Source organism: Arachis ipaensis, chromosome B3 (genome assembly GCF_059453495.1).
Source record: "Arachis ipaensis isolate K30076 ecotype BB chromosome B3, ASM5945349v1, whole genome shotgun sequence".
Taxonomy (NCBI): domain Eukaryota; kingdom Viridiplantae; phylum Streptophyta; class Magnoliopsida; order Fabales; family Fabaceae; genus Arachis; species Arachis ipaensis.
The window spans coordinates 37,272,812-37,296,342 of record NC_142438.1 but is presented as its reverse complement, the minus strand read 5'-3'; the positions used below and the strand labels follow the sequence as shown (position 1 = coordinate 37,296,342).

Below are 23,531 nucleotides of genomic sequence, written 5' to 3'. Positions count from 1 at the left end.
GAAGAATGTAATAGCTCCAAAAAAAAAAAAAAAAAACAAATTTGTGGGCCACTCTTCCTTTACTTTTTCCCTAACCCTAATCACACAAAAACACTCTCTCAACCCTCAGCCCCTCACTAGCCGTCGAGCTCCCACCCCCACTCCTCCCACACCCTCTTCGTAGAAACACACACTCATGGACGCACTCCCCTCGCTCATCCTCATGCCGTCGCTCATCCCCACACACACGCACCTACACTGACGCGGAGAAGAGAGGGAGGTCGCTGCTGCCGTTCATGCCCATCGTTGCCAACTGCGCCGTCGCGGAGGAGCGTCTCTGTCATCGCGAGCTGCAACCGCCGCCATTGAAGCCACCCTCGCCGTCGTCCTTGAGCGCCAGTGAGAGGGAGAGCTCGAGGAAGAGAGGAACGCTGTCCCGCCATGCACCGTCGTCACTGGAGCTGCACCGCCGCCGAAGGCCCGCCGCCGTCCGTGGAGAGTCGTCACCGTCTGGGTCGCTGCCGGAGGAAGAGAGCTTGCACAAGGGGTTGCTGGAGTGGCTCGCTGCTGCCGCAAGAGCCACTGCACCTCTGGCCGCTGGAAAGTCACATTGAGGTCGCCGTTCTTCTGCCGCCGCCGCTGTCGGGGTTTCTGGTCAATGGGTATGGCGCTGTTGTTGCCGGAACCACCACCGGTGCTGCCGCTACTTGTTTCCCTTAAGTCCGAGTCGTTGTAGTTGCTGAGAAAGTGATTTGGAGCTGAGGTTGTGGCTGCCGCAATTTCGGGTTGAGAGGAAAGGTTCCGTCGGTGCGTTCGGATTATAGTTTTAACAATCGAGAACTATAGCCAGCTCTATCTTGTCGCTACTCCGGTTCAAATTCTACGCTCATTCGTTCCATTCCACTTCAATCCTCCTTACCTTGAATTTGGCACTCTGGGTTTGGTATCTTCGGTCCCTAGAGACTACGTTGTGAGTAGGCTTTATATTTATGATTGTTTGATTGTGCATCTACAATTATTTTGATATCTATTATGATCTTTGAATTATAGCTATATTTGCTTTGAACGGTTTTGAATTGATTAAAATAATTGATTTATTAGAATTAAATAACTCATTTTTATGAAGTTTATACTTTTGGAAACTATACATGAGACTATATATATTTTTGATGAAGTTTTGCATTATTCTAAAATGTTTGATTTTATTTGAATATTTGTTTTTGAAGCATTGAAGTATTTGTTGATACTCACTCTAAAAATTGTGAAATATATTTGAAATCTCTCATGGTTGAAAAAGTATGATTGAGAAAAGATTTCTGATGAAAAAGTATGATTTAATTTGATTTGATTCGATTCGATTCGATACCTTATATATTTGAAAGATCAAATATTTGTTGTATTTGAAATTATATGTTTTGAATTAGTTTGGGAGGCTCGTATTAGAAAACCGTAGTAAACGGCGGTTATGACGTTAACTTAGATGCATCTAACTCAGACTCCAGCTAGCAGGGGTGTTGCTAGCCTAACGTGTAGGCCACACGTTAGATCTGTTATTCTGTTAGGACACACAAGAGGAAAGGGCTACCCATAGAGGTGGAGCCGCCCAAGTGTGGACTTTTGATTTGATTTCTGTATGAGAACTCCCTTATTGATTCACTTATTATTATCAACTATTATTTTCTAATTAAAATTACTTTAATGATAATGTTTGTATAGTCTCATGTTGATTATAGATGTATTGTCTGGTCACTGAGTTACAAAACTCACCCCGTTTTTCTAAAAATATTTTTCAGGAACAAATATTTGACTGTGTGAGACTTTCTATTCAAGAGTAACGGTCTGCAATGAGTACTTATTCTTTGTCGAATTCCTAGAAGTGTATGCTCCATATGTCACAGGCAGGACCAACCATTCTTAGTTATTTTAATTTTTTGTTAAAAGTATATAACTATTTATTTTAGAACTTGTAAAATATTTGTACTTGCTTATTGAACTTATATTTGACTATGTTAGGCTTGCTATAGGATTATTTTCCTGAGCGCCAGTCATGGCTCATTTTGGGTCGTGACATTCTTATCTTATTTTATGCGTTTACAACAACAACCTTCTTTTTTACTATTTTCCTAACTAAGTCCAGCAAGATAACTATTGCTTGCTCAATCCAACAATCCTCGTGGGATCGACTCTCACTCACTTGAGGTATTACTTGGACGACCCGATGCACTTGCCAGTGAAGTTGTGTGAGTTCAAATTTCATGCACCATCAAGCATCTCGAAGAAACAGACAACAAAGGAGATTTGAGAGGCACTCACTAAGTTATACGAGGCAAAGTCACTTCACAATAGGATATTCATGAAAATGAGGCTCTATATTCTTCGTATGAGTGAATCTACATCGATGACGGATCACGTCAACAATTTTAATACTATATTTTCACTACTGACAGCCATGGAGTATCAAATTGTAAAAAATAAACGTGTTAAACTTCTTCTCCAAAGTTTACCAAACTCGTATAATCAACTTATCATCAACAACACAAATAATAATATTGCTGATAAACTTCAATTTGATGATGTTGCTGCCGCTATTCTTGCAGAAGAAAGGAGGCGCAAAAAATAAAGATGATCGAATGAAAAGTTCTAAACAAGTAGAAGCTTTGTCGGTGATGAGAATAAGATTAACGGAGTCATGGTAGATCAAGGTCTCGAAAGAAGAACCTTACTTGTTACAATTGTGGCTAGAAATGGTGCTTGAAAAAAGATTGTTGGTTCAATAAGAAAAGTATAGATGAAACTGCTAATGCAACTACCTCACATGGTTGTGTTGCAAACATCTCTGATGATGGAGATGTCTTGTGCATCGAAGCTGCTATTGGTTATGAAGACAATAAATCACTAGCTGATGTCTGGCTATTGGATTGTGCAGCAACATATCACATGACTCCACACATGAGTGGTTTAGCACTTATGAACCTATTTCAAAAGGATCTGTCCTCATGGGAGATAATCATGCTGTAGAAATTGTGAGAATTAGTACAATAAAAAATAAGATGTTTGATAGTTTCATCCATACCGTTCAAAGTGTAAGACATGTGAATGGCCTAAGAAAAAAATTGTTATCCGTTGGGCTGTTGGATTTTCAAAGGTACAATATTAATATTGAAAATGTATCATTGAAGGTGACTAATGGTGCTCGTGTAATCATGAAGTCAAAATGGTTAACAACTAATCTCTACTTACTTTCTGGAGATATAGTTCAAGATGCAAAAATATCAGTTGCATCTGCAGACCAAGAAGATACAACGATGTTGTGGCATCGCAAATTAGGTCATATGTCAGAACGTGATCTATAAGTTCTTGCAGAACATAATCTCCTTCCAGAGTTTAAAATGGTGAATTTACCTTTTTGTGAGCACTGTGTGACAAGCAAGTAGCATAGATTAAAATTTGAAAGATCAACCACTAGAAGCAAGCACATACTAAACTTGATTCATTATGATGTGTGGGAATCACCAGAATTATTACTAGAAAGAGTAAAATATTTTGTCTCTTTCATAGATGATTACTCACGAAAAGTGTGGGTATTTTCCACCAAGAAGAAGTCAGATGTGTTTCCAGTATTCAAGGTGTTTAAAGCATGAATAGAGCTTGAAACTGGAAATAAAATAAAGTGTTTAAGGACAAACAATGAAGGAGAATACATTGATGGTAATTTCATTGCATTTTGAAAGCACGAGGGTATTCAGAAGCAATTCACGGTTGCATATACACCTCAGCAAAATGGTGTTGCAGAGCGAATGAACAGAACTCTTCTAGAAAGAACTTGAGCTATGTTGCGGATTGCAAGATTAGTCAAGTCTTTTTGGGCAGAAGTAGTCAAAACAGCCTGCTACGTGATTAACTGATCGCCGTCAACAGGAATTGGGTTGAAAACTCCAATAGAGATGTGGCAAGGTAAGCCACCTGATTATTCTTCTCTCTATATGTTTGGATGTCCTGTTTATGTGATGTTCAATATCCAAGAAAGAACAAAGCTTGATCCTAAATCAAGAAAGTATATCTTCTTGGACTATGCTAACAATGTAAAAGGGTATCGTTTGTAGGACCCACTGCCCACAAAGTTATTATCAATAAAGATGTTAGAGAAAATTACTCTTCTGAAGCAGAATCTGAGCAAGTTGTACAAGGACCAGCTGAAACTCGCAGAATAACATGTGAACTAAGAAAACCATCATGGCATGCCGACTATGTCATGACTTACCATGATGTATATTGTTTGGTTACTGAAGATGGAGAACCACAACCTTTCAAGGTCTGTTGAAAGTCCAGATTCTTCTTTATGAATGATAGCCATGCAAGAAGAAATAGAAGCACTACACAGAACACAAGACGTGGGAGCTTGTCCCACTTCCGGACAGAAGGAAAGCAATTGGTAACAAATGGGTTTACAAATAAAGCGTGACAATCACTACCAGATAAAACGTTGTCGTGCAAGATTGGTGGTAAAGGGATTTGCTCAGAAAGAAAGTATTAATTTCAATGAAATTTTTTCTCCAGCAATTAGAATTTCTACAATAAGAATAGTTCTTACTATATGTACTGTGTATGACTTACATCTAGAGCAACTAAATATAAAGACTATCTTTCTTCATGGTGAACTTGAAGAAGAAATATATATGCTCCAACCAAAAGGCTTTGAAGAATCAGAAAAAGAAAACTTGGTTTGCAAGTTAACCAAATTTATGTACAACCTAAAGCAGGCACCGAGATGTTGGTATAAGAGTTTGATTCCTTCATTATTAGTCTTGATTACAACAGATTTTAATCAGACTATTGTACTTATTACAAGAGGTCTAGTAGTGGTGATTTCATCATTCTACTGTTGTACGTGGATGACATGTTGGTGATAGGTCCCAACAAAGATCGTAGTAAGGAATTAAAGGCCCAATTGGATAGGGAGTTCGATATGAATGATCTGGGACCAACAAACAAGATTTTGGGAATGTAGATTTACCGAGACAGAAAAGTTAGGAAGATTTGGCTATCCCAAGAAAATTACTTGAGGAAGGTCTTGTGGTGCTTCAACATGCAAGAGTGTAAGTCAATATCTACCCCACTTCCTGTCAATTTTAAATTATCTTCTGAGATGTATCGTAGCAGTGAAGCAGAGAAGATAGAAATGTCTCGAGTATTATATGCATCTGCAGTGAGAAGCCTTATATACGTCATGATTTGCACCAGACCAGATATCGCTCAATCTGTCGGGATGGTCAGCAGATTCATGGCAAATCCAAGAAAAGAGCACTAGAGTGTTGTGAAGAGGATCCTGAGATATATCAAAGGAACCTTTAATGTTGTTTTATGTTTTGGAGGATCTAAATTTACCATTAAAGGTTATGTTGATTCTGATTTCACAGGAGACCTTGACAAAAGAAAATCCCGGGATATGTGTTCACACTTGCAAGAGGTGCAATAAGTTGGTTATCAAAATTACAAGCAATTGTAGCATTATTAATTACAGAAGCTGAACATATTATGGCATCTACGCAATCTTGTAATGAAGCAATTTAGTTGCAAATGTTAACGGAGGAATTCAGGCACAATAAGGATATGATTCCAATATTTTGTGACAGTCAGAGTACCTTGCACATCACAAGAAATCCAACCTTTCACTCAAGAACGAAGCACATCGGCGTTCAATATCATTTTGTTCGTGAAGTAGTGGAGGAAGAAAAGTGGATATGCAAAAAATTCACACCAATGATAATCTTGCAGATATCATGACAAAATCAATCAATACAGATAAATTTAATTGGTGCAGATCTTCTTTTGGCCTATTGAAAATATGAGTAGTACGAATACACTAAAAGAATAATTTTGAGTGAGTGATTGTGAAAAGAAGCAAAATTATTCTGTTGGTTTGAAGTCAACAAAAATAGCTAGAGGTTACAACTGATACAAGTGGAGCATGATTAAGTTTCAAGAAAATTAAAGAACATAATAGAACTTAATCTTGGTCTAGAATCAAGTATGATGCAAATGGTTCTTATCAAATTAGGAGACTCATGAAATTACTTGTAAATTGTCCAACTTACATAGTCAAAGTTTTAGTCAAAATTTGTAACTTAAAGATAAATTAGCTTAGTTGCAATTTTTGACTTAGTCAAAGAATGAATTGTTACATAAGTTGATATTTATCAACTTGCCATACAACTTGATAAAGATGAATGTTAAAGAACTCTAGTACATACTTGTGCAATTTGTGCACAACTTAATCAACTTGTAAATTAAATACACCTCCACAAAATACTATATATAGGGATTAAGGCATTTGCTAATGTATGTCATGTTTTGTATAGAATTAGTGAGTGAAATTTAAAGAGAAAAGTAGTAAGGCCACTCATATGTGTAATTTCTTTATATGAATTTTTATAGACTTCTCTATGTATGAGAGATTATAATTTTACCATTTTATCATATTATTTCCGCTATTTTCTATATTCTTGTTCAGTTCCATCTATTTCTCATATACAAATTATCTTTGTATTGTTTTGTCCTTATTAACTCGTCATGTATTACTATTTTCTTGTATTGCTATTGATAGACTTTGAGTCTGCATGGATCTGATCATGCAATGCTGTGAGGCAATGCCTTGGCTGAGACGTGCTTTACAGAGTAATGCTTTTGATGCTGTGGTTGATCCAAGGCTCCAGAATCTATATGAACCCTCTGAGATGGCTCGCATGGTGGCATGTGCAGCCGCTTCCTTACGTTATTCAGCTGATCGTCGACCATCCATGACTCGGGTGAATTTCACATATGACTTGTCTTCAATGCATTGTAAGGTGCAGATAGTTTGTGCACTGAAGGGAGATGCGTCTCAAGTTGCTGAGTGCACTTCTAATGTAAGCTCAGACTGTGAGGCTGCACAGTACAAGCAAGACATGATCAAAATGTTCACAAGAACGATTAGTGAGGTTAATGAACCCACAAGTAAGTTGGCGTGAACTAACTCATCTGAACAACGACCTTGGCTACGCAAACCTCGTGAGTGGATCACCGTTACTATTTTCTTTATATTTGAAAACCAAGATTTAGACAACAATACTTCCATTGTAAAATACTTAATTAATTTCGATAATATCTTGTAAATAAAAATAATATATACTGTTTGTAAAACATTATTTATCTACAAATTAGATACAAATGCATATAAACAATTTTTATATTATCTTAAACAAAAGAAGCGAGTTATTTTCTAGTTGTTGCCTTGGGCATTATCAAAATAGCAAAACACCTGCCATGAAAGCTTAAGGCATTGAAGCAAAACACAGACTTGGCAAGGTTCTCACACAGCAAGTTTCTTGAGCAATTCCAGGTCCTCACAGTATTTACTCTTGAATTACGGCAACCTTGCTTAATTTAAAGCTTAATATGCATATAGCTAAACACAAACAACTTACATATCTATTTCTGTTGAATGAGTAGATAAGAACGTTTCAGATGCATAATTCTTCATCTGATTCCAAGTATCCCAAGAACAAAACACGATTGATTTCTCATCACCTTATATGACTATCTTCCTAAGATGACCAGAGGGGAAACGCTCCAATTTATCTATGCTACAGGAAAATTTCTCTAGAGGCTACTGTTACAATAAATTAAATAACACAGCTATAATAAGTTGGCCAATCTGCCAGCGCCTGATCCTTTCCTTCGCCGCCGTCGCTTTTGGCGAATGCGCCAAAAACATAATAGCAGAAAACCTGCCACAAAAGATAAAGCATTGAAGCGCAAAACGGATATACTAATCTAAAATTGAATGAGCAACAATCAAGTGTTCACTAACCCGTTGCTGCAACTACAGCTGGTACAAGCCAGTTAATACCAACAAGCTTAGGTGCATCAAGCTGCAAGATAAATGAGAAAATTTTAGATTATCAGCCATATGCACTATCTACTGGTATCATACTACAACAAACATTAAAAAGATAAAGTGATTATAACTTGCCTCATCTCCATAGAATAGGCCCAAGTACGTATTCCCAACGGAGTCACCCTTGTTCCGTGTGTTAAATATTCGATTCCTTCTAGTAGAAGTAGCCAGAGTTGAGTTCAACCCTCTTCCCAAATCAATGAGAGGATAACCAGGCAACTTTTTTGTTCTTCCTTGAAGCTGCAGACTGTAGCCCTTGGTTCCCCATACTTCAAATCTTGTGTCAGTTCGGCAAATCAAATCCTTTCCCACAACCGCCGAATATGTTGAGAAATTGACATCAGTTCTCCGAGATGGCAATTGATTATCATCTTCGTACAACGAAATGTCTAGTTTAACTGAATTGGAGAACAGCACAGGATCCCTTGCATCTGTACTAGTAAAATCAAGCATTTTCTTTAGGAGCCAGTAACAATTAGTGACCATATGGCTACTGTCCAAACAATTAGAATCACCGTAAACAGCTACACGACCTTCACCCATCTCTGTGAAACCAAGAATTGGAGAGTCGGGCTGTTTCAACCAAAACACACCACTATAATTTAAGAAAGCTTCTCAATGTCAACATTAAACGTTAAACTCAAGAACATTAAAAGTAAAAAACTAACTTTCAAGATGATGCTGTATAAGAATAAAATAAAATAAAATAAAATATCATAGAATGAAGCCATAAAAAGATTGCTTGGCTAGTATAAATTTTAATATATAATGCAATAATAGAGAGCTCTATTAAGTTAACTCACTTTGGTTTCAGAATTCAACAGCACGTTCTGAGTGGCTCCACTCTCGGAACTATCCAAGAAGGGAAAGCTATGTACATGGCCACCTCTAGGAAACCTCACAATATTTGTTCCAGAAGCATATCGGCTTTGCTCGCCTAAAAGCGAAAAATCACCATTCAGGATCTTGTCTCCAAAAGCAATCCCAAATGGAGCCAAAAGATCATTCAGTGCTGGAATATTTGATCCTCCAGTAACAGGGGTCCACCAACTTCGTGTATTGTCATCAAAGAATCTCATCTTCACCATAGTATCTACATTATACCACTCTGCAAAGATGGCTAGCCCCAATCCAGTATACATGACATCATCTCTAAGTTTCTCAATCTCCTCGGGGAAGTACTCATCTTCAAGATCTACCATCAAAAGTGTTCCATATTGACGAGCATCAAAGCATGTAAGAGGAGATCCAAGTGTTTCAACATAATAATCAGCATCTCTTAACATGTTGAACATAATGTGAAAATTCGTATGCAGATGATCACCATGCCAGTCAAGAATATCATTTCGAACATCCAACGAATCTCTCGGAATGTAACCAGGTGGGTATTTAATACTATGAAACTGATCCCACAAAATTCGTTTGGATCGAGGTGGCGTCGGTACCACTTTCAACTTCAATTGAAGCACACAAATGCTAGTTTGAGGGCTCTCTCCTTGAGCAGGTGGGCTAGAAACTGTAAGGGTTACATTGCCTTCAATAATTCCAGAAAACTGGGCACCTTCTTCCTTGATTTGCATGTGAAGTGCTAAATAACCAGTCCAAGGCCAGATAATCTCTGAATGTGTAAAATGAATGCTTAAAAGATTCCCCACCTCATCAGAAGGATGCCATGTTGGTGGGCCTTCGACATAGCCAATAACACCCATTCCATTCAAAATGGTGGCATTGAAGATGACAGGCATAGATCCTGCATAGAGTGGTTGGCGACAAAAAGGCCATGTATAAGGACAATCTGTATAATCAAGGATGTTGGGGAAGATACTTGCCCTAGGCTTGTAGCTCTTAAGAATCCCATATGATTCGAGCCTGACAATTATGTTAACAAGTAAGAATATATAAATGAAATTATTAAAGAATCTAAAGGTAAAATCATTATTAATTTATTGTAGTGGAAATGGCAATGGTAATGACGATGATCACCATATCAAAGTTCAAAATAAGACAAAGACAAAAAGAAAGGGGACCAGTCAAAGTGGAACTTACAAATCAACTCGGCCAGCACCTTGCTCAAACATGTTAGGCCCAGAGAGCTTTGCAGCACCCTCAACCAATGCTTGTTTCATACTTGCTGGGTTTAAGATGTCTTTTCGATTGGATGCAGGGATGATACTTACAAGCAAGCACACAACACCGGCAACTACAGGACTTGCTACACTTGTTCCTGATAAGCTTTTGCAACCCTTGCTAATCTTGGATCCCATTATATCCCGTCCGTATGCAACTATGTCTGGCTTCACACGACCATAACTGTAAGGTCCAGAGGTTATTAGAAATTCAAAGACAATGATCTTAAGTATTAAAAAACCAACTTTGCATTTAAATGGCATCTTTTTTAACAAGTATCAGCAGAACCCAACTATTACCACGAGATTGGAAGTAGACAATACAACCAAACAAAATATCTACTGTATGATGAACTCAAAAAAGTACAAATGCTAAAAAGTCTTCTATCCAAAAAAGGAAGTAAGTGCAAGAAATCCTCATTAAACCTGTATTGGGAGAAGGATCCATGAAATATAAGTAGAAATAAATAAGTAAACATTACCCATGAGGAAGTTCCCAAGTACTCATGCCACGTGAGGAAAATGAAGCAATATGGTCACTATAGTCAATGCCACCAACGCCAATAACATCACTTTGATCAGCTGGATTGTTCAAAGTTCCATAAAGCGGTCCATCATTTCCAATTGCAGAGACCATGATTATATTATTTGCTGTTATTTCCCATATCTGGTCAAACAATTTATCAAAATAACACTTTGTAAGAGGAAATTTCTTTCTCAATTGTCAACAAAAAATGGTTTCTTTACACATAATAGTTATGTTATATAAATTTAAAACCAATCTATATTCTTTAAATCTTAAAATCACATCAAACATATAATGTTATCAAATTAAAAAGCAAGAATGGATGGATAGAAGAAAATTACCTTCTCAACAAATGGAAGATCCAAATAATCAGGTCCACCAATGCTCAAGTTTAGCACATCCATATTGGTTGCAATTGCATAGTTGAAGGCATCAAGGAACCATGATGTGTATGAAACCTGCAATAGGCTGAATGAATTCTTCTCAAAATATTGCCAATATTACAAAATAATAGTATTATTAGCATAAGAACTGCAAAACTTATGCAACTTAGTTATGACAGGCCTGTATCAGCTGTCAACAATTTGTGACAACTGCAGTAAAAAACACATGTACATTCCCCTATTCAGATCTTGTTGATGATTTATTGGTTAGTAACCATATGACAATGGGCAGTTAATGAGTAAGCAAACAATGAAGATAGTTTTGGTTAATGAAACTCAAATGTAGTCAAGGAAAAGAACAGTGAGTGTGACAAGAATATCCAACAGGCATTACCTGTGCATCAGTGAACACACGAAATGCATAAATCTCTGTATCTGGTGCGAAACCAAGGCACTCTGCATCTACCCCAGCAATAACACCAGCAACAAAGGTCCCATGTCCAAGATTATCATTTAACGTATCCTCATTGGTCCAATTTGTTCGTTCCTGTAAATGTCCTCAACACTAAGAACAACCAAAGAACAAAACATCTCCAAACGAACATGCGGCAATAACAGTTCCAAAAATCAATACCTTGATGTTACGAAAATGAGGGTGATCAGCTCGAATGCCTGTATCAAATATAGCCATTTTGACTTTTGCACCAGTGTACCCTTTTGCCCAGAGATCCTCCGCCCCAAACATGGAAGTCACTTGAGATCTCTGCCACAAGAAGACACAAAAACAAGTCTCATTGTGTGTGTGTGTCTCTGAGTTATCTACATTCCCTTTCCCCACTTATTGAAATATAACTAACACGCAAATAGACAACTTAATCCTTAAACTTACACATCAATTCTTAATCCACAAAACTCTAATCAAATCTAATCCATTTTATAAACAAGAAAGACTAACCATATGAAACAAATTTTATGACTTTAAGATTGATCTTCACCTGCATCAAGAGTTGGCGTCCCAACTTGACGGAAGAGTTTCGAGTGAAGGAGCAATGGGGTGGTTCATCATCTCCATCTCTATATGGTTCCTCGGTAAACGACATGGACGTGAATATCTTGCCAGGGCGCTTCTTGCCATCGACAAAGGCACCACCTTTGCCTTTGTGGGTGCGATCCTTGTGGAGAAGACCCCTGGTGTAGCTCATGTCCAAATGCAAGTCCTTGACCAGTGGCAGAGCCTCAATCTGTCGAATCAATCCATCCTCAACAGAATCTTCAACAGAAACCAAGGCAAAGTCGGTGGGGAACTTGGCGGCAGGGTTGTGGCGGTGGATCCAGTGCCAGCCTCGGGATCGGAGGTTGGATTCCAGATAGGAGCGGTGATGGTGGGCGGTCTTGTAGTGGCGGAACCGCACGATGTAGTTGCGGCGAGAGGGGGTTCCGTGGTCGGTAGAATTTGGGGGTAGGGTTTGGGATGGGTTAGGGGAAGAAGGTTGAGATTGAAAGTGGAAATGGTAGAGAAAGAGGGCGATGAATATGAAGAAGATGGAGAGAGAAAAGGCGGAGCTGCTTTGGGTGGAAGCCATGGTTGTTAAGGATGAAGAAGGAGGAGGATGTGGTGGTGATTGGGGTTGTTTGCATTGGTTTAGTTCACGTGGGAGCTAGCTGCTAGCTACTAGCTACTAGCTACATCGGATACTACGAACTGGTAAGTGTTCGGCTTGTCTATAAAGCGTTAAGGACACCAACACAGACACTGTTTCGTTGTTGAATTGAATCTGGTTTTGTTTGTAAAGTACATCTCCGAATCATCACCACATTCAGGGTGCCTGCCCCCTCTCCTTTTTCTTCTCTCTCCTTTCAAAAAACATTAGAAAATAGAAATGAAAGTAAAGTTTTTTTTTTTTTTTTTTACCATTTTGGAGCTTAAAAATTATTAATATTGGGGGAGACTTGAAGTTTAATCCCAATTAGTCCAATCCACATGGGTAAGCATGTAAATTTTGTATATTTTACGGCACATATACAAATTGAATCAAACTAGTTATACTTGATAAGTAAGACTTTGGATTTGAATTTCTATAGACTTGATTTTGTAGAATTAACTTTGATAATTTTACCAAAAAAATTATCTGAAGTATATTCACCTTCTTTTTAATTGTCCAACATATAATAATCGTTTATTTATAAAATACCAAAAATACTCCTGTTCTCTTCTCTATTTATCCCCAACCTAGAACCTATCATCTCTCTTTTCTCAGCATGTGGCAATTAGCTAACAAGCATAAGTCAAAAGAAGGTCCCAAATGGAGGTGGCATAAGCCGTTTTAATAAGTTCATTTTTAATTACCACTTACCAGACACAAGAATTCTGGGGGCTGGGATAAAAATCAAATAAACAAAATATTTAAACACTAATCAATAAATGCATCATGTTGAGTTTCACCTATGTTTACTCAATGTATGTTATGTAGGGTTAGAAACCATTTTGATACTACAGTGAATTTCCAGAACAAGGTTCATGGAGGAGAACCAGGAGTAAAAATATTAATAATCTTTTCATGAGCATTGGCTTATTGGCTTCTTTTTTCACGGGAAGAATGAAATGGTTTAAACCACTGTTTCCAAGGTGCATCCTTCTGTTGCTCCAACCAAGAGAGGAAAGCACTATCCAGCAGGCAGAACAAGTTCACATAGAGAAGCTGGTACTTCACAGGAACATACCGGAAATTGAAGACCTGCACAAATGGCCACACACCACCTTCTACAATCAAAGCTGGGAAAAAGTTGTTCTTCAAGTCTTCCTTCACCTGAGGAATAGTCTTGCCTGAGCATAATCCTATGTAAGTAAAGAACACAAACAAATGGATCGGACCAAATATGATGCCATCCATTGCTACTTTCGTGGCTACAGCTCGCGCAGACTTTGGCATAAGGTGAAGCTTAAGTCTTATGAATTTGTCCAAACCCTCATACCTACATGAAAAATTGGCATGAGACAATTAGCAAATTGCTACTATCATGACTAAATTCAATGATGCTTCACCCTCTTTTGGTACACTTGAGATCATATGTTCTAAATGGAATTTCAATTTGACAAGTAGTTTTCAATTGTAACCAAACATTAGGCAATAGGCAAGCCTGGAATCTATTTCTAAATAAGCCCTAGTCAACTAATAACATGCACATCAAAGAGGGATATAAATCAAAATCGATTCAGAAACAGTTATTGGATTCCTTGACAAATTGAGATCTATGTGAATCACTGACGCGACATTCAAGAAATGAGGAGAATGAGAACTAGGTAGGTACCAGAAGTGGCCAACAGGTCCAACGAAACCGAATCCAAACATACTTGTAACAGCAACGCGGTTCCAGTTTATAACAAATTTAGGTTCTTCATCCTACCAAATGCAAGGGAACGGAAATTGGTGAGTGAAACCCACAGCAGAGAGGATGATAACACTATAAAAGAGTTGTGAGTTGCGAGTTGGATACCGTGGCAGAGAGTTGAAGACGCTTCTTGGCGGCGGAGTGAGTAATGTATTGAGCAGTGACGTCACCAACAGCCCAGAGGACGCCGGAGCTGATGACCTGGGTCTTGACGGGATGAACAGAAAGGCAATTCTGGTACCATTTCCACGCCTTCAGCATCATCCTACAGCTACACCTACTCCTCCTCGCTTTCTCACAACTCACAAGACGTTTTTGACCATTCTGCTCAGCTTCATTTTGGGCCAACATAACCCCATTTTGGGCCTTTACTTGGGAGGTTGATTGAAAAGCTTTTTTTAATACTGTGCGACTCAGGTCCAAAAAGATTCTTATTCTTAATTTCTAATTCCTAAATTATGTATTAAAATGAGGCTATTAGGAATTAGACTATATTACATGTGTATCAAAATCAGTCACCAGTATTAAATACATATTAAAATATAAATACACATTGAAAATAAATTAAATCACATATGTATTTATACACAAATACATTGGTGACAGATTTTAGTTACCGATTTTGGTGTACGAATAGCATTTTTTATTAAGAATTTAGGATTTTTTATATCTACTTAAACTATAATTGTCAAAATCGAATGAGTAATTGAACCAATCAGACTATTAGATCATTGATTTAACCGATAAGTTACTAGTTGAATCAATTGATTTGGCCTCACAAAAATAAAAAATAAAAAATAATTAAAACTTAAAATTAAAATTTGAAATATATGTTGTTACTAATATTTTGACAACAATAGTCTCAATTTCTAAAAATAACTAATTTAAGACTTGTTTTTAACACTTCCCATAAAAAAACAATTATGACTAAGACTTTCAAAAGCATATGATCATAAATTCTTTATGCATAGAAAATGAACTAATTCAGCCAAATCATTATTTGTCAAAATTGTGTGATGCAGATAAAAGGGATAGAACAAATGTAACACTCTACTATATAAAACTTTACGCTAAGTTATAAATTAGAGATGGTGAGACATTACGACACCTAAAAGTAAAAAAATACATACATAATATTTGAAGAATGATATAACTAGGAGTCTGTGAAGAAAGGGATAAACAAGACGACGACCATTATCACACTCGAAGCATCAAAGATAAGAAGAGTCGAAAACAGAAACAAAAGGGATATATATAAGATCCTGGATAAGATACATAAATAGTACTAGTCTCGACCTGTAAAGAAAAGACCGACTAAAAAATTACAAAACCAAAAGTATACAAAATACATCTTATAAACTCGAGTAATTAATGAATAATTAACTAATAAATTAACTATTATTCAAAAAAATTTAAAAAATTAAATTTTTATGATCTAGAGAAGTAGAAATATTAAAAATACGAATTTTGATACTAATTTTAAAAATTTTGGTTCAAAACCAGGCTAACGAACCGAACCGATTGAATCGGACTCAAACCAGACCCAAGGACCAACATATAAAACATTACAACTCAACCATTCCTCCCCCAAAACACAAAGAACACATTGAACTTGAGATTTGGGGAAAAGGAACCCTAGCCAACTTCACTTCTCAATTTCAATTCCAGTTATAGAGTTCCGATTGACGAGCCGTCAGCGGCCACGCGTTCGTTTCGGAATTCTCTTCGAAATCATCTGAACAAAGTGGGAAAGAATTTGAAATTTCATACCTAGTTCTCAACCCTCTTTAATTTCATGATTTTGGATATTGAATGTTGAGAGATTTGGTGTTCTTGATGATTTAGGTGTACTCTAGTGACGGAAAATTGTTGGGTTTCGCACAAATCATCCGTGAATATGGTGAGAAACATATATCCTGTTCCGAGGGGTACCTGAAACTGTAGGTCGATCTCGGATGAGATCTTCTGTACTGGTCGGAGATGATGTGTTCGACTGGTGAGTGGCGGCCGGAGCAGTTGTGTCCGACTTGTTGGACTGGCTATGCTGCTGATCCTTAGTCACCGGAGGGTGGGGGTACCTGCAAGGGACTCCGATGCTTAAGTTAGCAAGGGTATTAAACAGGTTTTTAGTAGAATCAGAGTATGAGTTATGCCTGGGTGCTCCAGTGTATTTATAATGGTGTGGAGTGACCTTTTTAGATAAGATAAGTTAGTTATATTTATCTTATCTTATCTTTGGGTGAGGTCATCTTATCTTCAAGGGAACCGCCCTTATCTCTATAGGCTTGGGCTGCCATTGGATTTGGATCGTGTTCCTCTGTTCGGGCCCTTTATTTGGGCTTTCTTGGTAATTTGGCCGAGCTCTTTGAGAAGAGGTCGGATAGTCGGACCTGAAGAGGTCGGTCGCTGACAAACCCCAATTTGACGGTTTGTTTTGTATTGATTTTTGGGGATTTTATCACCTTTTACCCATATTTATTCAAGAAATAGCATGGTTTTGTATATTCTCCTTTAATTGTGCTTGAATGTGAAAACATGCTTTTTAGGACTCAAAATAGCTAAATTTAATTCACCTTGATTCTATTAGATGCCTTGATATGTTTGTTAAGTGATTTAAGGTTTAGGAGGCAAAGATTGGATCAAGGGAATGAAGAAAGAAAGCATGAAAAGTTGGAGAACTCATGAAGAAATGGAAGAACCGGAAAGTTGTCAAGCCGACCTCTTCGCACTTAATCGGCCATAACTTGAGCTACAGAGGTCCAAATGATGCGGTTCCAGTTGGGTTGGAAAGCTAACATCCGGGGCTTCGAAACGATATAAGATTTGCTATGGTTGAACCGCGCATGGTGACGCGTACGCGCATAGTATGCGCACGCGCCGTTGCTGCCACCTGGTTCACTTAAAACAAAACGTGGCCAGCGATTTTAGAAGCCTTGTGGGCCCAATCCAACTCATTTCTGATGCTATTTAAGCCAAGGATTGAAGGGGAATCAGGGGACTTTTAGATACTTTTCATACTTTAGATGTTAGTTACCAATTAGTTTAGTTTAGCTTTGTAATTAGTTTCTAGAGAGAGAAGCTCTCACTTCTCTCTAGAATTAGGATTAGGTTTAGTTCTTAGATCTAGATTTTAATTCATCTTCTTCTACTTCTATCTTCTCAATTCCTTGTTGTTACATTCATTCTTCTTCCATCCTTTTGTTGTAATTTCCTTTATGTTGTTCTTGCATTTTGTTGTAGATCTACTTTTGTTCCTCCCTTTCTCTTTCAATTCAATTCAAGGTAAATCATAATAATTGTGTTCATTTGATTTGTTGTTGTTTAATTCCTTGCAAATTGAGTAGTGTAGATTTACTTTTCTTGCAATTTTACTATGCTTTCCTTTTATGCCTTCCAAGTGTTTGATGAAATGCTTGGTTGGATTTTAGAGTAGAGTTTTATGTTCTTGGCTTGGAAAGGTAACTTAGGAACTCTTGAGTTACTAATGTCCAAGTAATTGATGATTGGGATTCATTGACTCTAGTTCTCACTAATTGAATTAGTGGAGAGTTAGGACTTATGGACTAGGATTGATATAGCTCATTTGACTTTCCTTTACTACTAGTTAGAGGATGATTTAATGAGATTAATCCTTGCCAATTCTCATATTGTGGTTAGTGATTAGGATAGAGATCTTTGACCACCAACCCTTGCCAAGACCTTTTTAGCCATTAGTTTACTTTCTTACCATTTATCTTTCATGCTTCATATCAAAACCCCAAATATAACTTACAACCGATAACAAGACACTCCATTACAATTCCTAGGGAGAACGACCCGAGGTTTGAATACTTCGGTTTATAAATTTTAGGGGTTTGTTTTAGTGACAAACAACTTTTTGTATGAAAGGATTAGTGATTGGTTTAGAAACTATACTTGCAACGAGATTTCATTTGTGAAATTCTAAACCGTCAAAAATCCATTCATCAGTCGCCTTGTCGCTAAACATCCCGTGTCGGATAGTTCGACCCAGGGTATGAACAGTGCCCCTGCTCGAGCTCGGTCTTTCTTTTTGAGGTCGAGTCTTAGTTTTAGGACTTTGATCTTTTTCTGCTGAAGCCGAACTTGAGCATCTTGTCGACTTCATCTTTGTAGTGTTTCTCCTTTTTGAATATGGAACGTTTTTTGTTTCTTTCCATTTCTTTAAAAAACACGTGCTTTTGCATTAGCGCTTTGGCCTTGGGAATGTGCGAGGGTTTAATACCCTCATTAATTGATTTTTAATGCCCCGTTTCTCTTGCTTCTTCATTTTGAATTTTGCTTTCAGAAAAAACGGTTTCCCCTTCTCTGTAACTTCTCCTCTTCTTTCTTGCTTTCAGTTTTTGTTTGAGACTTGCATCTTTGCGTTTCTTTCTGCGACGTCATTTGGTGATTTCTTGGTATTTTTCTTGGCTCGAAAGGCGATTCTGTCTCTCTGTCTTCAAACTTTCTTCGAAGTTTCTTCCTTTGTTCAGGTTGGTTCTTCTCTTCGTTGTTCTCATCATTTTTTCTAGTAAAGCTTTGATTCTGACTGAATGCATGTTGAAAAGCTTGAATCTTTTTGTAGTCTTGTGTTTGCTCGTCACTGTAATGTATTTTTTCTGGCTTCCTTTTCGTCTTTTATGCATACTCCTGGTATTTCTGCTGAGGCTTTTTATGGCTTTGCATGTTTTGCTGCTTGCTTCTAGTTGTTCTTGAGTTTTGTGAACTGCACTTGTTTGCTTCTAAAAAGATTGCCCCTTGATTTTTGCCCTGTTGATAGCTTTCCTTGCTGAACTTTGTAGGAGATAATGATACTTGTTTTTATTTTCTTTGTTTGTTTGGGGGGGGGGGTTATTTCTCTTGAAAAAAGGTTGCGTCTTTGATGATTTCTTCCCGGATATACTTTGTTGCTTGATAACTTCGTTCGCTAATTAAACTGGGATGGTGCGTCTGGAAGGTGGTTATTTTGATGGTTTTTCTTGGTTTGTGGCTCGTAGCTTTCTTCTCAAAGTGTCGCTTTAGTTCAAAAAAGGATTTATTGTTTTCCTGTTAGGACGTATCGAGATGTAGGCTTGTAGGTTTTCCTGAATCCTTGTCCTATTAACTGTCTCCAAAGGATGCCCCTGGATCTTTTTGGTGTGGGTCCTGGGGTTTTCTTTTGTTGCTTGTACTGCGCTGGATTATGTTGGCCGAGTTGTTTTGATTTCGTCCGAGATATTTTTTAGTAATCCAATCTTCTTTTCTTGTTTGTAGGACTAGTTGGCCATGTCTTCTTGCAAAAATATTGTAGAGACATCCTCTAAGGTCCCTGAGGGAATGTCCGATTGGTTGGACTCCCTTGTTCTAATATGTGTTTCTGTGGTAAATGCTGAATTCTGTGTGGAGCTTAGGAAACATCACCGCCTCTGTAAGAGTAGAGATCAAGGGAATTATAAATTGGTAGCACCTAACTCCGAGGAGAGGGTTTGCTTCCCTACCATGACCCAGGGGGAGCGCCCTTTCTTTTATGCTTACGACTATTTTTTCAGTCAGTTGGACATCACTTTTCCCTTTACTTCCTTTGAGACCGATTTGTTGTGGTCGTGTAATGTAGCTCCGTCCCAGCTTCATCCGAACTCCTGGGGCTTTATTAAGATTTTTCAGCTTCTTTGCCAAGAGTTGGATGTTACTCCTTCTCAAACTCTTTTCCTTTATTTGTTTGTTTTAACTAAACCCGGGATTTCTTCAAAAAAGAAAGCCTCGTGGGTTTCTTTTAGATCTGCACAAGGACATAAGGTTTTTACCATGTATGACGAGTCCTTTAGGGACTTCAAGAATTATTTTTTCAAGGTCCGAGCTGTTGAGAGAGCTCACCCCTTTTTTCTGAAAGCAAATGATGAGCCATCCTTCCCCTTGTGTTGGCAGCAGAACGTAGTAATATCTCGATATACGTGGGAGATGCTCGATGAAATTGAGCAGGCTTTTGTAACTGTTTTGGAGGACCTTTGGGGGGAACCTCCTCATCTGGATACTAAAAAATCTTTGGGGGACCCCTCCCTTGTTCGAACTGCATTGGGTATTACTTGATATATATATATATATATATATATTGCTTCTTGTTTTTACTTTGCTTTCTTCCTTTTTCCTGGTTTGTAAAACTGCTGGTTTTCATTTTTCAGAGATGGCCAAGAATAACGACGCGATGAAGGCTTTCAAAAAGGCAAGAAAGGCTACTGTAGCTCAGAACATCTCGACCAAGACGGATGGGGAAGGGTCTTCTCAGACAACGTCGAAACCGTTTGTGCCGAGCTCTCCTGGACCGAGGAGAATGATCCCTACTCCTCGAGTCGGTTTAGTAGATCCTCCACAGTCTTCTGTTGCTGCCTCTGGTGCTCCTCCAAACAAAAAACAAAAAACAACTGAGCCTTTCAACCTTGATGACCCTGACTTTGACGCGGTTGAGTTTGCGATCGGTAGATTGGTCCTTATGGTACCATTCCTACCGATGATGTCTCTCTCCTTCGCCACTTAGATTTTATTACTTGGAGTAGCGTCAAGATGGCACATATGGGAGCTGCCCTATACCGAACTGCCCAAGACCTCCCTCTTCATGCTACCAAAGCTTTTATGGAGGAGGCTAAGCAAGAGTTTGACCGTATGAAGGGTTTGAAGGAGGAGCTCCAAGTGAAAGTGACCAAGCTGGAGAAGGAGTTGGAGGGCGAAAAGGCTAGTTCTATTGCCTTGGCGGCTTCTGTGAGGTTGGCTGAAGATACAGCATTGAGGCATAATGATAGCTATGTTACGGCCTACAGGGAAGTGATGCGTCTCAGGGAGGAGTTGGAGTCTGTCCGGGTTAATTATGCCGAGCTCCAGGGCACCTTGTAGGCAGCGCAACTGCTGCTTATGAGAACCTGAAGGAGTAGGTTTGAGTTCTTGCACCCGAGGTCGACCTTACTCTCTTCAGTCTGGACAATGTTGTAAAGGATGGCAAGATTGTCCCTGACGACCCTGAAGACGATGATGTTGAGCCTCCCTCTGTGCCTGCTGCCAAAGCCTCTGTGGTGCCGACTTCTTCAGTTTCTTTAGCTGAGGTTGGTCATTCCATGTCGGAACCTAATTGTCAAATCTTAAACCGGGATAATGGGACAGTGGATGCTGTGCCCATTTAGACTCGCTCTCCTTCACCTCGTGCTGCCGAGATGCCTTCGGATCTTCCCTGATTATGTAAATATTTTGTGCAGATAGCCCGACCTGTGGGCTTTTAAACTTTCTTTTTGTAATGTTTGTTGACTGTTGACACTCTTTTAGTTGCTTGTTTAGCAACTTCATTTTGAAAACAAAATAGCTTCCAAGTTCTTGGGGCTGATTTGGGTAGCCTCTTGAGCTTGTTATTATTATAACTTTATGTTTTTCATATCATGTCGGTTTTTATCTACCTTGATACCTTTTTTAGGTTTTTTGGTAGTGTTGGAGCCTTATTGCTTGACCTCTTTGGATTGCCTTTGCGTTTCATACTTGTGGTTTTGATTCCTTTGAGGTTATGGATGTTATGTCGGCTTCTAAAGTTATTTCTAGTAATCCTGTTTTGTTTGGACCTTTTGTGAGGTCTCTGCTAGGAATTACTTTTTATAACATTAGGATTTTTGGGAGGCCGACTTCGTCATGTCGGGTCCTTCTAAGTTATTTCTGTAATCCTCTTTCTTGGACCTTGTTCAGATCTCTTTCAGGGATTACTTTTATAACTTTATATTTTGGGCCGACTTTATCATGCCGGGCCCTTCTAAGTTATTTTTGTAATCCTCTTTCTTGGACCTTGTTCAGATCTCTTTCAGGGATTACTTCTATAACTTTTATGTTTTGGACCGACTTCATCATGTCGGGCCCTTCTAAGTTATTTTTGTAATCCTCTTTCTTGGACCTCGTTCAGGGATTACTTCTATAACTTTTGTGTTTTGGGCCGACTTCATCATGTCGGGCCCTTCTAAGTTATTTTTGTAATCCTCTTTCTTGGACCTCGTTCAGGTCTCTTTCAGGGATTACTTCTATAACTTTTGTGTTTTGGGCCGACTTCATCATGTCGGGCCCTTCTAAGTTATTTTTGTAATCCTCTTTCTTGGACCTCGTTCAGGTCTCTTTCAGGGATTACTTCTATAACTTTTATGTTTTGGGCCGACTTCATCATGTCGGGCCCTTCTAAGCTATAGTAATCCTCTTTTATAGGGCTGGCCAAACCTCTTTCCAGGGATTTACTTATAACTTTGGTAATTGCGACTGGTCCGACTTCTTTGCGCCGGCCAGTCTTTAAGTTATTTTTTAGCAATCCATTTTATTAAGACCTCGTCAGGTCCTTTCTATGGATCAATTTTGATAACTTCTTGCATTATTCTGTTTTCATCTTTGCCGATTTGTAGAAATTGGGTTTAATCCACGTTTGGTCGACCTTTTAATAAATTTGATTTTCATCTCTGTTGGTCTTTATCGTGATCGTGCAGTGAATTTGATTTTCACTTTCTGCCGATCTGTAGCTTTATAATCGGACGATGAATGTTTCAGATTAATGCAGCTTGCGAATTTGTAGAAGATCTAAACAGATTTTATTCAAAAGAAAATGTAAATATATACATGTGGAAGCTTTATCCCTCTAAGTTGGGCAATTTATAGATCTTGGCTTGGCGCCTCATTAAAAAATCTTTTCAGGAAAAAGAGTGCGCCTTATCCTAAGATCCTTTATCATCCCTAACTATAGTACCTTCTTAGGTTACAGGCGTGCCATGACCTAGGAAGCTCTCGCCCATCGAGTTCGGACAGTCTGTAGTAGCCCTTTCCAAGTACTTTTATAACTCGGTAGGGTCCTTTCCAGTTTGCTGCCAGCTTCCCTTCTCCAGGTCGAGTCATTCCGATATCATTTCGGATTAAGATGAGGTCATTCTAAGAAAAACCTCGTGGCACTACCCTTTGATTATATCTTGAAGCCATTCGACGTTTTAATGCCTTTTCCCTGATCCAAGTTCTTTCTTGGACTTCTAGAAGTAGGTCGAGGTCTTCCCTTTGAAGTTGGGAGTTGACTTCTTCATTATAGTGGATCACTGATAAACCACTATTTTATGGTTTATCTTGTGCTCAATTGAGTGGATTTTATCAATCTTTCATACACTTATTCATATGATTTGCATGAGTTTACGTTTTCCTTCCTGATTTTGTGCTATGATTGA

At 38.4% G+C, this 23,531-nt stretch overlaps 3 protein-coding genes across 3 annotated transcripts; 1 reads left to right on the top strand and 2 right to left on the bottom strand.

Annotated features, from left to right (window-relative positions):
- Positions 1-6,596: 6,596 nt before the first annotated feature.
- Positions 6,597-6,986, top strand: LOC110269433 (proline-rich receptor-like protein kinase PERK15). Its single transcript, XM_021117258.1, has one exon. The coding sequence runs from the start codon at positions 6,597-6,599 to the stop codon at positions 6,984-6,986; it is 390 nt and encodes a 129-aa protein (XP_020972917.1).
- Positions 6,987-7,381: 395 nt separating this feature from the next.
- On the bottom strand, positions 7,382-12,838 carry S1P (SITE-1 protease). Its single transcript, XM_016333394.3, has 10 exons — positions 11,946-12,838; positions 11,585-11,713; positions 11,345-11,497; positions 10,909-11,025; positions 10,524-10,708; positions 9,962-10,225; positions 8,719-9,784; positions 7,991-8,488; positions 7,829-7,889; positions 7,382-7,745 (listed from the first exon to the last, which is right to left on the bottom strand). The coding sequence occupies exons 1-10, from the start codon at positions 12,531-12,533 to the stop codon at positions 7,654-7,656; spliced, it is 3,153 nt and encodes a 1,050-aa protein (XP_016188880.1). The 5' UTR covers positions 12,534-12,838; the 3' UTR covers positions 7,382-7,653.
- Positions 12,839-13,342: 504 nt separating this feature from the next.
- On the bottom strand, positions 13,343-14,691 carry LOC107630292 (protein SYM1). The gene is made up of 3 exons (XM_016333393.3): positions 14,446-14,691; positions 14,260-14,351; positions 13,343-13,923 (listed from the first exon to the last, which is right to left on the bottom strand). Exons 1-3 carry the CDS (start codon positions 14,689-14,691, stop codon positions 13,521-13,523), a joined length of 741 nt encoding a protein of 246 aa, XP_016188879.2. The 3' UTR covers positions 13,343-13,520.
- Between the last annotated feature and the right edge of the window lie 8,840 nt (positions 14,692-23,531).

Excerpts from the sequence above, each read along its gene's own strand:
- LOC110269433 (XM_021117258.1), top strand. The coding sequence starts at position 6,597 with ATGGATCTGATCATGCAATGCTGTGAGGCAATGCCTTGGCTGAGACGT.
- S1P (XM_016333394.3), bottom strand. The coding sequence starts at position 12,533 with ATGGCTTCCACCCAAAGCAGCTCCGCCTTTTCTCTCTCCATCTTCTTC. Across the intron at positions 10,226-10,523 it reads ACTTGGGAACTTCCTCATGG|TTATGGTCGTGTGAAGCCAG; the intron begins GTAATGTTTACT and ends TGGACCTTACAG. Across the intron at positions 8,489-8,718 it reads TGTTGAATTCTGAAACCAAA|CCCGACTCTCCAATTCTTGG; the intron begins GTGAGTTAACTT and ends TGGTTGAAACAG.
- LOC107630292 (XM_016333393.3), bottom strand. The coding sequence starts at position 14,691 with ATGTTGGCCCAAAATGAAGCTGAGCAGAATGGTCAAAAACGTCTTGTG. Across the intron at positions 14,352-14,445 it reads GTCTTCAACTCTCTGCCACG|GATGAAGAACCTAAATTTGT; the intron begins GTATCCAACTCG and ends TGCATTTGGTAG. Across the intron at positions 13,924-14,259 it reads GGACCTGTTGGCCACTTCTG|GTATGAGGGTTTGGACAAAT; the intron begins GTACCTACCTAG and ends TTTTTCATGTAG.